Source organism: Pelophylax lessonae, assembly GCF_965119305.1.
Source record: "Pelophylax lessonae genome assembly, chromosome: 7".
Lineage (NCBI taxonomy): Eukaryota > Metazoa > Chordata > Amphibia > Anura > Ranidae > Pelophylax > Pelophylax lessonae.
Genome location: NC_138774.1, coordinates 69764478 through 69779143, shown reverse-complemented (window position 1 = coordinate 69779143; position 14666 = coordinate 69764478). Strand labels below are relative to the sequence as shown.

General features: G+C 45.1%; 1 protein-coding gene across 1 annotated transcript in view; it reads left to right on the top strand.

The window, feature by feature from the left end:
• Nucleotides 1-14666, top strand: part of LOC309560469 (uncharacterized protein) — a gene marked incomplete at its 3' end in the record, with an annotated part of 238627 nt that overhangs the window by 70170 nt on the left and 153791 nt on the right. The window contains exons 8-9 of the mRNA XM_082264102.1: nt 5349-5490; nt 5670-5846. Of these exons, the coding sequence (XP_082120228.1) occupies nt 5349-5490; nt 5670-5846 (319 nt within the window). The remainder of the gene's footprint in view (nt 1-5348; nt 5491-5669; nt 5847-14666) is intronic.

Below are 14666 nucleotides of genomic sequence, written 5' to 3'. Positions count from 1 at the left end.
ATTCGCATTTGTGGACTGATACCCTTGATTAAGCATACTGTTACCTCTTGGATGCCTCATTGACCAATAGAGATACCTTACTGTGTTATTCAACCTGTTCTTTATCTGTTGCTCTAGCTCTTCCTCTCTCTACCTCCTCACTATGCCTATCTATGCCATCTGACCCTTCTAGATGGGAGGGGGGTCAATGGCACTTATGATATGACTAACCACTTCCCCCTGGGACGCTGGTCCCCCTTACTACATCTCTCTTTTTCTTTTCATCCTTTCCCAGTCTTACCCTCCTCTCATACCCCTCCCCATCCTCCCCCTTCCCGGCCTCCCCTCCCCTATTCCCCTATTCCTTTTCAATCTCCCTTGTATCCCCTGCCTTCCTATACCAACCCCCCCCCTAGATTTCTAGGGCTTAACCCCTACAGTGTCTACTTCTATTTCTAACCTTCAGTTATATGTTTCCGATAGACCTGTTGGGTCCTGTACCTGCTTCCTTACATTGTTAAAGTTGTTTTGTTTTCATATGCTTATTGTACACATTGAAAACCAAATAAAATATTGATTTAAAAAAAAAAAAAAAAGTGGCAAAGGTTCCTGTGGGTAACAGTTTTTAACAACAGGTCATCAGCTGTCAGTGAGGTTCCCTGCTGACAGCTAAATGTAAAAAAAGCATTGCCAGCAAAGAAAATGTAAGAAAGAAAATGGCACGGGGTCCCCCTCCCAATCTTTACCAGGCCCTTTGAGTCTGGTATGGATTTTGAGGGGAATCCCACGTCAAATTTTTTTTTAAATGGTGTGGACCCCCCTAAAGTCCATGCCAGACCCTTTTTAAAGAATATAGCCAGGAAACCATACCAGGCCACATGTCCTCAACATGAGGGGGTGCTTTGGGGCAGGGGGGCCTCTTCCTCACAACCCTGGCCAGTGGTTGTAGGGGTCTATGGGCAGGGGTCTTATCGGAATCTGGAGGCCTCCTTTAAAAAGGTGGCCCCCAGGTCCCTGCCCTCCCCTTTACATAGTACCCCTACTCATTCATTGAAAAAAAGGTGTAATGTAAAAAGTGGCAATTCCTCCTTTAAAAAAACTCAAAAAACAAATACAATGTCCACCCAAGTAAATCCGTTGTCAATCACAGGACCCGCTGCCACCACTGACCCGATAAAAAAACAATCCACTCTTGCCGTCAGACAGTTCTTAAATAAATAAGGGGCAGGTGACCTTGTGACGTCATCGACCCGGCATTCCCCTGACCAACGACATCACAAGGGGGTCCCTTAGTTATTTAAGAATTGTCAGATGGAGGAGCCTTTGGCATGAGTGGACCCTTTTTTTTTTTCTTTTTTCAGGTCGGCAGTGGCGGCGGATGTCATGATTGACAACAAATTTAATTCAGGGGACATTGTTTTTGTTTTTAATAAAGGAAATGTCAATAACTGCCTACTGTATTTTTTTATATTACACCTTTTTTTCTGGTGAATAAGTGGGGGGGAATCGGGACCTGGGGGCCCCCTTGTTAAGGGGGCTTCCAGATTCCGATAAGACCCCCCCAAAGATCTTAAAAAACACCAGGCAGGGTTGTGGGGAAGATTCCCTTGTCCCCATCAACATGGCCCCTCTGCCCCAAAGCACCCCCCCCCACATGTCCAGGGTATGTGGCCTAGTATGGTTCAGGAGGGGGGCTGCTCGCTCACCCCCCCCTCCCCTTTACTGGCCTGCCAAGCTGCATGCTCAAATAAGGGTATGGTATGGATTTTGGGGAAGACCCCCACACTATTTTTAAAAGAAATTTGGCATGGGGTTCCTGTCAAAATCTATTCCAGAGCCGAACCCCACCGTTTTTTCTTTTTTACATTCAGCTGTCAGCAGGGACTGAGTAATTGTCATTCAAAGTGTGATAGCACTGAAAGCTGAAAATTGGCCCGGAAAAGAAGGGGGTGAAAGAGCCCAGTATTGAGGTGGTAAAGGAGTGCACAACTGGCGCATCTTTAACAACCAATGAATCAGTTGTTAGTTGTTAGTACTCAGTCATGCAACACTCTACTCATATGAAATAGTTATTATATAGAGTTTTCTTTTGGTGTTATTTGATCACCGCTGGGTTTTTAATTTTTTGTGCTACAAATGGAAAAAGACCGAACATTTTGAAAAAAAAGCATGCTTTTCTTAGTTTCTGTTATACAATTTTGCAAATAAGTAAATTTTCTTTGGTAAAAATAACCCAAATCAGTGCTTTTTTTTCCTAATCTGTGTAAAAGTTAGAGTCCACAAGCTTTGGTACCAATCATTGCAAATTAATCACACCTGATAATACCTGATGTACTGACACATGTAGCAAGGTTTCCAGGCCTGTGGCCTGATGTGGGTCTGCCATTGTTACCGGTCACCTCTCCAGCCCATGTGAGCTGCGGCCCTGGGTGAGAACTGAGACATTGACAACTCCGGCATGTTTGTTTTGTGGTTTTATTGTAGATAAGGGGATGGGAGAAGGGAATGAGTGCGATACTCCTTTAGGCTCAACTAAGTACAACTTGGGACTTTATCCAGAAAAAATGTCTGTTAATGCTGCCTTGACACCAGCCGATGCTAGCCAACGTTCACTGACGCTTAGAACACACTGTAACTTGAAAGAAGTTCTGAATCCACGACTCTAGGTCCAGAAGACTCAGGACAGTGGAGCATAGAACTGCTGACACTGCTGCACTGCAAAGTCACTGACTACTCCCTCCCAGCCTTGCGCTGGCTTGAGGTAGCTTGTTGTGAATTTCCATATGGCTGCAACTCTCAACTGGTACTCTGTACAATTCAGGGCCCAAACTGCAGGCACCCCCTTTACACTTTTAGTACTTCAGGGTCCACTGACTATGTACCCCCTTTGCTACTTCAGAGTCCTCAACCTAGGTACCCCCTTTACAGCTAGCTGACACTTGATCCCAGAACCTCCTCCAGAGTGGTCTCCTCTAACACTTCAGGCAGACCACCAGGGGCAATCCTCAGTACTCACGACCTGTGTAGGCTTTCCTGGGACTGGACCCCTCTTGCTCTTCGCTGGTTCTCGGCACACCAGATCCCCTCAGCTCACATCAGCACTCTCTCTGAATCCTCAGGCGACACCCCGAGACATCCGATTCCTCATACAGGAGGAGAGACAGCCGTTCTTTCCCTCCTGGGACTCTGCTCCCGCCAAAGATGCCGAGCCATGCGCCCCTTTCAGACTTATATCCTCCACCAGAATCCTATGCGGCAGAATCTTCCTCCTGGGGTAGATACAAGCCTGAATGTATCTCTGATTGGGTTTCCTCCACTGCCCTATCAGAAGCCTCCTTTAGAGCCAGTGGGGAGACTCCCCTCCTCAGAAGACACACTTGGGAGTCATGACAACCTACCTGACAAAAAGAAACATGGCCCTGCTGTTAGGCAGACAAGGCCTACTATGCTTTTACCTAGCACCTACCTGTAGGGTGCTACACACCCATAAACACATTCTGCTACTCCTTCAGAGTATGATGATACCACATGTGTGAGACATTTTCACAGTCTAGCCACATAGAGAGAGCCAACAACCAAGTAGCGCCTTCAGGCATTATCCGCTTTAAGACCAGGCCTTCTTTGTTTTTGTTTACAGGTAAAAATCTGAATTTTTGCTAGAAAATTATTCAAAACCCCCCAAAACCTTATATATATATTTTAACAGGGGCCCTAGAGAATAAAATGGTGGGTTTTGCAAATTTTTATGTCACAGTATTTGCGCAGCAGTTTTTCTAATGCACGTTTACACACTAACACAAAAATACACTTTCATGAGTTTTTACCACTTTACCACCGGAGGATTTTGCTGTCTTACGTCCAGGCCACTTTTTGCGATTCGGCACTGTGCAACTTTAACTGACAATTGCGCGGTCGTGCAGCACCGTACCCAAACAAAATTTACATCCTTTTTTTCCCATAAACAGAGCTTTCTTTTGGTGGTATTTAGTCACCTGTGCGATTTTTGCTTTTTGCGCTATAAACAGAAAAAGAGCGTAAATTTTGAAAAAATAACAATATTTTTCACATTTTTTTATATGAAATTCCCCCCCAAAAAAATGTAAAAATCAAAATTTATTTAAATTTCTGGCCAATTTGTTTTCTGCTACCTATGTTTGTTAAAAAAAAATCACAATAAGCGTATTTTGATTGGTTTGCGCAAAAGTTATTGCATTTACTAACTAAGGGAAAGATTTCTGTCATTTTTGGTGTTCTTTTTTTTTTTAACGAGTAATGGCGGCGATCTGCGATTTTTTTTTTGCGGGACTGCGACATTGCGCCGCCGAGAGAGGGGAATGTCTGGCGACGTAGGTCTACGTCATCAGACGTTATCGAGCCACTTTGTCGCAGTAGCAGCTCAGTGAGCAGCGGTAAAGTGGTTTATGCACACAAACACAATATAATACACAATTTTTTGGTAAAATATAAATTATGGATATAGATACCAAATGTCACGCTTTATAATTTTGCACGGTTGTGAAATGGCGCTAAAAATATCACATCATAAAAATAGGACTGATGTAACATGGAACCTGAGTGTGTATGAAGAGCTGGCCAGGCATAGTCAAAGTCACAGTTCACCGACCCTGCAAAGCTGTACAGGGTCTGCATTCCTTCTAGGCTTTATAATACTTGCTTCTTTTTAATACACTACCTGGCCAAAAAAAAGTCACCACCTGAAATTAACTAAGCAACTAACTTAACTAAGCATGTAGTAACTATCTTATTGGATAATTACTGCATGTGCCCAAAGAATGACGTCAGCTGACTACCTGAATACACTGAATGATCAGGTTATTCCATCAATAGATTTTTTCTTCCATGATGGCACAGGCATTTTCCAAGATGATAATGCCAGGATTCATCAGGCTCAAATTGCAAAAGAGTTCAGGGAGCATGTAAAAAAAGGTTCAGGGAGCATGTAAAAAAAGGTTCAGGGAGCATGAGACATCAGTTTCACACATGGATTGCCCATCACAGAGTCCAGAACTTAACCCCATTGAGAATCTTTGGGATGTGCTAGAGAAGGCTTTGCGCAGTGGTCTGACTCTCCCATCATTTGGTGAAACATGAATGCAACACTGGACGGAAATAAATCTTGTGACATTGCAGAAGCTTATCAAAACAATGTCACAGTGAATGTGTGCCGTAATCAAAGCTAAGGGTAGTCCAACAAAATATTACAGCGTGTGACCTTTTTTTTGGGTGGCAACTTTTTATTTTTGGCCGGGCAGTGTATTTTAGTACTCTTTGCAATTCTTTAATACTACCTTCTTTTTTTTTTTGCCAACATCTGTTTCCAGTTAACTAATTTATTTTTTTAATTTTAGGGAACTTTGGTGCTTCCAATACTAACGTCTGTCTTGAAGGACTCCAAACACTTCAAAAATCCTTACAAATTTGACCCTGGACATTTCCTGAAAGAGAATGGCACCTTTGAGAAGAATGATGCCTTCATGCCATTTTCAGCAGGTACTATTCTTGTAGTTATATAAAACTATATATATAGTCATTTTTGGATAGACAGTGGGTTCCAAATTTAAACCATGCCTGTGTTGCAAAACATAGGCTCAATTCCCAAAGTTAACTCATCAGGATAAGGACCTTTATTTTCAAAAAGTAACAGTTGTGTCTTCTCCATTTTTTCTTAGGAAAACGTATGTGTATGGGGGAGGGTCTGGCTCGAATGGAACTCTTCCTCTTTTTTACAACCATTCTGCAAAGATTTACTCTGAAACCCACCATGGACAGAAAGTACATAGAAATTACACCACAGCCCAACAGCAATGCTTCCTTAGCTCGGGAATATGAGATGTTGGCTGTACCTCGCTGAAAAACCATTGTATACTTTAGTGTTATTGGATATCTTTTTCATGTTTTAGGCTTCATGCACAATGGACATTTTTACAGCTGCTCCTAGGGGGTCTGGCTTTTTTTGTTTCCTGCTTCCTGCCACAAAACTCCTCTGCATGTTAGCCTAGGTGTCCAAGCACACATAAACAGTAACTCACCCTAGCTCCACCGCACTGTGGGAAAATAAAGAGCTAAGTGTCGGTGCTCAGGCTGAACGTCCAAACCAAATGTTATATGAATAAAGCCGGCACACGAAAAGTCTTCTTCCAAGTAAAATGCTTTATTCCAACATGGATAGCGGTGACAACATGACAGATGCTGACGCGTTTCGGCTTTACGCCTTCCTCATAGCATATATGAGGAAGGCGTAAAGCCGAAACGCATCAGCATCTGTCATGTTGTCACCGCTATCCATGTTGGAATAAAGCATTTTACTTGGAAGAAGAATTTTCCATGCACACATAGGCTTTCAGCAGCGTTTAGTGGCAGGGGATTTTAGAGGCAGAAAACTCCACTGCAAGTGTGTACAGGAGTTGCAATTTTTAGTAAAAAAAAAAAAGTTTGATGCTTGCAAATGTATGTAAACGCATATTAACGCTAAGCGCGTTTAGCACTTGACCATTAATTCATTTTAGTGGCCAGAATAAATTATTACTTTGGCCAATTAAATAAATTAACGCTAAAGAGTTTGACATCTGTAAATGTGCCTAAATGCACCTTCACACGTTACATGCTTTTGCAAGTGTCAGGCGTTTTTTTTCTGCCAAAACGCTGCTACCAGGAGGAAAGGGTTTTAGGAGAGTTTGCAAAATGTCCTGTGTGCATGAGACCTTAAGAAAACACTTTTCACTTTACAATTTGTAAATAATCATGCAATGTTTTTTGGACATTCATTGTATAAAGTTCTATAAACCAAAAGTCTTGAATCTTTAGCACCTACTGGGGTCCTGAGTTTATTTCAAAGCAGGAACATCATTTGACTGGAATCTGTTTGTTAACCCCATGATTGTGTGATATACCTCTCTGGACACATTATTGTAGGCTCTGCTAGGCTTGGGAAGAGTATGTTTAATAATTCAGTGTTGTATGTAAAATACTCTGAATTATGAAATAAAGTACCTGTTAAAATATACTGACCTTTTTTGTTAGAATATTCTTGGATGCTGTAAAACTCATGTAGGATTCCCTAAAGCCTCGTACACACGCAACGATTATCGGCCGACCGATCATCCGACTTTTGTCCAAGTTGTGTTTTGTTGGTTGGAATGTGCCTAGACTGCACACAAATTTTCTCGGCCAACAAAATTCTACTTCAGAAGTGATGTCATGTGTTGGTTTGTTTTCTTTGTGTTTTTTCTTCACTGAGCATGCCCAGACTTGCTCATCAGATTTTTCCCTGTCGAAATCTGTACTGACTGCACGAAAATCGGCCGTTGTGTTGACGGCCTACAAAAATTTTATAGCCTGCACACCAGATTTTTTTCGGCCGAAAAGTCGGAGTTGGTTGTCGGAAGCATCATACTAACAAGCCGAAAATCGGCAGATCGGACGTTGGCCGAAAATTCCCTGCCAATTTTTGACGCATGTGTACAGGGCTTTACTTTGATGTGAACACATGGCTGGATGAGGATTGTGTGTTGAGGTGCTTTTAAAGTGTAAACTTAGCTTGCTCATGGTCCGAGTTTAGCATCTAGAGGCAGTGAACGTGTGGGCTTCTTTTTCTGGCAGAGGGTGTGCTATACATCCAAAAAATGGGGAGTTCTCATGTACCTAAGGGACAAAGTAGCTTTAATTTATCAGGACTCAGGAGCTGATAAAGCACACTGTTCTACCTCCTCACCCACAGCTACTCTGGCAGTTGCCCCACCAATTGGCATGGATAAGCTGGCTGAGATATTTGAACAATTAATACTATAAACCACTTTCTGCAAGAGAATGTGCAGAAGTTAATTTTATCTGAGTTTGAGGAGGAGAGCAATAGCAGCATAGATGGAGATAGCAACAGGTAGGGAGAACCAAATGTTGCTGCAGCCTACTGCCAAAATGCGAGGAGGAGGAGGTTACACAAAGGCAGGTCTCAGAGGAGTGGAGGGAGCAGCCAACCTATTCCACTGATAAGTAGAGTTCCATGAGTGCAGGGCACTATTATCCCCTGGTCTGCACCCAGAGCTCAGCTGTGTGGGCCCTTTTCAACATGTGCTGTAGCCTGCACCATAGTAATTTGCAGATTCTGTCTAAAGCGTATTAGGTGTGGCAATATCATCGGTTATTTGACTAATAGGTGTATTAAGATACACATAATTTCTCACACACAACTCATTAGGAGCAGCACTTGAATGTTAGCCATCAGCAGGAAAAGGGTCGCACTCCTACTCCTCCTTCCAGAGTCTACATTTCTACCTCAACTCTGAATATACAGGATTCCCCATCAGCCACCAGCAGAAATAAGGATGAAAGTCTTTTGAGAGGTGTCAGAGAATCACCTTTTGGCCTTTTCAGCTGGGAAGAGGATCAGCATGGTGCCTCGCAAGCATAAAACTGCAACATTCTCCTGTTTATGCCAACCTCACCCTGCCACCTCTAACTGCAGCATTCAGCAAGCAAGTTTCTCTGTCCCAGCTCCTTGAATGGAAGAAGTATGCCCAAACATCCGCATGCCAAACAGAACGATCTCAGTTGGTGAATTTAGCCCTCTTTCATGAATTTCACTTGTTCTGTACTGCAGTGGCAAGTTTCAGACCACTGTTTCTTCACCTGTAGACCATCAATGCCCTCCCTCATTTTGTGAAAGGCAATGTTTCCATGTTGCTGGACCATCTGTGTTCATTGTGTACATCACCTATAGCAGCCCCCTTTCCCATTAGGCAAGCAGGGCTACTAGTACCCGGTTGCCCCAGGACTTATACACAATGCTATAGTGCCTGGCTACCACGGCAGGGCATGCGCAAACTGAGCAAAGCAAACAGGTACTTGCAGTTGGAAGACAGGCAGAATAGTTCAATGACAGTCCAGGTAAAAGGCAGGCAAGGTTCAGAGTAGTCAGGATCTTATCCATAGTTAAAAGGCAGGCAGAAATCAGAGGGTAGTCCATATCCAAGGTCATAAACAGGGAAAACCAATCAGCAGAGCAGACAAACATGGAGCTAGGAGCACATGTTACAAATGCAATATCACAAGCATGAGACTGCAGACTTGGCTGGCTTAAATCAGGTTTGGTCTCCACCCAGAGACTGACCACATCAATCACCTTGTGGTTGGACAAACAGACAGAAAGAATGTATCACAGCCAAAATCAGGATGCTGCAATGAGACCAGCAGCTGTCAAAGAATAGGAGCATTTACACGCTCCTGACACACGTGACCTTATTCTGGTGCTTCACCTCCATCTTCTCCTCCTCCTATATATCCTCTTTGGGTAAGTTGCCCTCTGAGCTACCTCTCCAGTGCAAGTGTTCAAAAGGTTATACTACAGCTCAGGCCACAGCAGCTAGTAAGCCTAGGAGACAGGAGTCACACTGTGGCAGATATTCTGTCAGATCTTACCGGAATGGTAAACTGTCATAATGAAGGCATCAGTGTCTCTATTCCTGTGATGTTCCTGCTGAAGCAGACAGACATTATGGCATTACAGACAGGTTCCTCCACAGCATGTCCTCCACAGTATTGTGCGGCATTATAGACAGGTTCCTCCATAAAATGTCCTTGTTCTGTACAAGGCACTGGAGGCACAGAAGCAGGAGGAAGAGAAAGACTTCTTGGTTTGTAGGGCCCACCATATCCAGACACTACTTTGTGAAGCCTCAGCAGATAAGGGAAGAAAACGAGGAGAAAATAGCTGCCATGGTGGCATTCATAAAGAGGAGGAGGACACCGGACAAGATTCCAGGGGTGAGTTTCATTCCTCACAAACCTGTGGATTTGTATGTGGTTGGGGAAAAGGTATCTGAGGCAGTGATGTATTTAGGTTTTGTGCTGCCCTAGGCCTGACTAAACGTGCAATTGCAATATGACCCACCCCTTCCTGTAAAGGCCACACCCCTTTCTGTAAAGGCCACACTCTTTCCTGTTTATGTCCCGCCCTGTCATTTGTAAACCACATCCACAGTCTATCAGTGCCCATCAGTGCCGCCTTATCAGTGCCCATCAGTGCAGCCTCATCAGTGCAGCATATCAGTACAGCCTCATCAGTGGCCACCAGTACAGCCTATCAGTGCATCATATCAGTGCCCATCAGTACAGCTTATCAGTGCCACCTCGTCAGTGGCCATCAGTGCAACATATCAGTGCCCATCAGGGCACCATATCAGTTCAGCCCCATCAGTGAAGCTTATAAGTGCCGCCTTGTGCCCATCAGTGCAGCCTCATTAATGCAGCCTCATTAGTGCCCATCAGTGCAGTTTATCAGTACCCACCACTGGCAACTCATTAGCAACCATCAGTGCTGCCATATCAGTGCAGCCCCATCAGTTATTTTAAGATATTTGAACTTGTGTTTGCTGCCACTGATTGTAGTCCTAGGATTATGTAACTTATTTGTATAATAAATAGAAAGTCCATAGTCCTTATACAAATAAGTAAAATAATCATTGGCAACAAACACAAGTCCAATTTTTTTCTGCCCCCCCTACAAAGTGCTGCCCTAGGCCTGGGCCTTGTTGGCCTAGGCCAAGATACAGCACTGATCTGAGGACAATATCATCCCCAGAGACCCTGAGAACTCCAGTACCTTTGCCTCCGATAATTTGTGGTGAGTGGGCTTGTTCATGCTCCAGTGCATGCAAAATGTCCCTTTAATTTGTGGCATTAAGAAGAGAGACCATTGCTGGCTGGATTCATGTTACAATGGTGAAGTCTTAGAACTCATCTCCCCCAAAAGATAAGTTCAGTGCAGTGGAGGAATCTGTTAACCTAAGACTGGTAGTATACTGTTTCATGGACAACATGGTTTGGAGCCTACTGTCATTGAAAGAAGAAGGAGCAGTGGGGGTGGCTGCCCAAGCAAGGTATTCTAAACATTTTATATCAAACTCCCAGGGCTGCCCACTGCTAAGCTATCTGGCTATCTGCAGCAGCTGCATCATATGTTGGGGGAGTACATGGTGTCAGAGCTGAATGTTGACACCACTGTAACCGACAACCCCCTTAAATATTGGGTAACAAGGATGTACCACTGACCAGAGCTTGCCCAGTATGCAATTAAGCTACTGGGCTGCACGTATTTGCATGCATTCATTGCTGTGGGGGCTTAGTGACAGACAAAAGATTCCATCTATCCTCGGGGCCGGGCACAGTTAACCATTGTTAGAATAAGCCAGTCTTAGATCAGCAACAACTACCAAGGCCCTGCTGCGTATGCTGAAGATTACATTTTTCTGGGTGGGATTCTGCCACCCAAAGTATTTATATTCAGTACAGCTTGAGCCTCTCACTTCATAGCTGCAGACCTGCAATAAATTCCATGTTCTGCCACTATTGCCATCTCCTGCTCCCATAAGCACATCCCAGTGAGATTCACTTGAATGGGTTGCCTACACGCAAAGATTTCCCAAGAGAAGCTCCAGAACTTTTTTGGATCGGAGCATGGAGCGTTACCGCAGTTTTTGGTGCATTTGCCGCATTTGGTGAGCCTTTAACATATAATGACAACACAAGCACGATGCATATTTACAGTGTTTCTGAAATGCATGGCAAAGCATGCATTTTCTGTGCGATTTGCCATGCATTTGCATGCACACAGATGTGAACAGAGCCTCATTGTTCTTGTGTAAACACACACACATTCACTGCCATTCACACCTAGAGTAGTGGAAGCACAGGTTTTTTGGTTCGCTTTTCCAGTGATACACATAGAACAGCCGGTTGATTTCATGGGGGCTGCACTACACAGGGCAAAGTAGCTCATGAAGCCTTTTAGGGGCAATTTTTTCTGCATTTGCCAACTGTTTTTTCATGTGGCAAAATGTGTGTTTGCTTCTGTGTTTGGTGTGCCGTTTAAAAATGAATGACACATAAAGAGCAACTAAGTAGTTTTAGGTGTATAAATGTGACCATACACTATACAATGTGATTGTACAATCTCGGTACAATCTCCTTTAGATTTACCAAAACTATATAATAGGAGGACACACCATCTATCCAATCAATCTATATCCAATCAGGCAGGCCCTTGCACTATATCAGGGGTTGTGGCCCCAGAGAGTGTAGCATGCAGCCTGAGCCTGTCTGAAGTGATCCTGGGGAAGCCAGGCAAATGCACACATGGAGAGATGCTGGAGTGCTGTTTAAACTTAGTTGATGGGTGAAGGGTGTGTGCTAATGAGGTCAGCTGGTAATAATGGTATATTGGTACATAGGGAAGCTGTATTTTAGAAAAAAAAAAAAAAAAGATGAACTTAGCCTTTAACCACTTAACGCAAACCGTGGTTGTACCGGGAAGATGCCTCTAGTTAGAGGCATCATCCCGGTACCGTTCTATAGAGCCGGCGGTCAGCTTTCTGGCGGTAACAACCGATGCGGCTCAAGAGCCGCTCGATCGGTACCCCAGCCGCCTTCTGCTGCTCTGTCTGCCGGCTGGATCTAGTCCCGATCGGATGCGGCTTCGATCAGGTCTCCGATGACGTAACCCGGAGGCGGCGTCCCTTGACGTCATGTCTGGGTTACTCAGCTGCTAAAGGCGCCAAAATAGTGAGTGTATTCAAAAATGCCATTTTCGGCGTTTTGAATACATGAAAGTGTAGTGGAGGGGTCTAGGGTCTTTTAGACCCCTGATCCCTCCATAAAGAGTACCTGTCACTAGGGATAGATATATCGGTATCGCCCCCCCGGAACTGGCCAATATTGCCGATATTTTTGTGACGTCATTCTGCCTTCTTAGGCCGCCTCCCTCGCCTTGGACTGCCTCATCTGGAGTCAGGACTAGTCTCGCGGGAGTGTATCACAGCCATACACCCACCCACAGCAACTCGGTGCCAGCCAGCCACCCACATCCATAGGCCCTGTACCAGCCAGCCACAGGCCCTGTACATGCCATCCAGCCACAGGCACTGTACTAGCGAGCCAGCCATCCACCCACAGGCCCTGTACCAGCCAGCCAGCCACCCACAGCCCCTGTGCCAGCCAGCCACCCACCACAGGGTGCCAGCCAGCCAGCCAGCCACCCACCACAGGGTGCCAACCAGCCAGCCACCCACAGACAGGGTGCCAGACAGCCAGCCACCCACAGGCCCTGTACCAGCCAGCCACAGGCACTGTACAAGCCAGCCGCCCACAGGCCCTGTACCAGCCAGCCAGCCAGCCACCCACCACAGGGTGCCAGCCAGCTAGCCACCCACCACAGGGTGCCAGCAAGCCAGCCACCCACCACAGGGTGCCAGCCAGCCAGCCACCCACCACAGGGTGCCAGCAATCCAGCTATTAAGCATTAAACAAAAATTAACATGTTCAGTACCAGATTTGTGTCAAAAATTGTCTTTATTTTTTAAAACTTTAAATGTACAAAATATCAGCCCATATTGGCTGATACCGATACGTTGTGACCAAAATATCGGTATCGGCCCTGAAAAAACCATATCGGTCTATCCCTACCTGTCATTAGAGATGGCCTTGTGGTTCGCCCGGCGGTCGGTTGACGGCAAACTTTGCTTGTTCGCTGTCCGCCGATCACGCGAACATATGGCGATGTTCGCGCCCGCCATATTCTTTTACATTGTGAAGATCTTTGACCCATGACACATCCATCATGTGGTACAGGACAGCCAATTGAGACATTTCAGCACATGGACATACCCCCTACCTTATAAATAGAACTGATCTGGCAGCCACCATTTTGCATTCTGCTTTTTGTCAGTGTAGGGAGAGATTTGCTGTGTGCAGCAGGGATAGATTGTCAAAATTGATTGTCACAAATTGCTCTGTTATAGGTCCACAAAAGTCCTTTTAAGGACTGGTATTTGGTATAGCTGTACTATCTATATTCTTTCTTTTGTCAGTGTAGGGAGAGGTTTGCTGTGTGGAGCAGGGACAGACTGTCAGTGCCAGTTCACACTGATGCGATGCGGGAACACTGCGAATATATCTGCGTGTTCCCACATTGCATCCGCAGCACAGGCAGTTCACACTGCCATATGCGATACGCTGGGGGTGTCAATTAAAAGTTAACGACACCCCCAGCTCAGATCGCATATCGCAGTGCGATCTGACAGTTCGCACAGAATCGGATTGCACTAGTGTGAACCACCATGCGGTCCGATTCTGCTGTGGACCAAAAAAGGGTCCTGTGCATGTTCACTGCGATTGCAGTGCAAATTCAGCCATACAAACTGTATGGCTGAATTTGCACCGGACAGACATCACGTGTCATTTTAGGAGCAGTGCGCTCCGAATTACATGCGATCTCTGTGATCGCATGAGTGTGAACCGACACAGTTTGTATGGCTGAATTCGCACCGCAATCGCAGTGAACACGCACAGGACCCTTTTTTTGGTCCGCAGCAGAATCGGATTGCATAGTGGTTCACACCAGTGCGATCCGAATCTGTGCGAACTGTCAGATCGCACTGCGATATGCGATCTGAGCTGAGGGTGTCGTTTACTTTGAATTGACACCCCCAGCGTATTGCATAGTGCCGGTTCACACTGATGCGATCACAGTGATCGCATGTTATTTGGAGCGCAATGCTCCTAAAATTACATTCGATGTCTGCGCGGTGCAAATTCAGCCATACAGTTTGTATGGCTGAATTTGCACCGCAATCGCAGTGAACACGCACAGGACCCTTTTTTGGTCCACAGCAGAA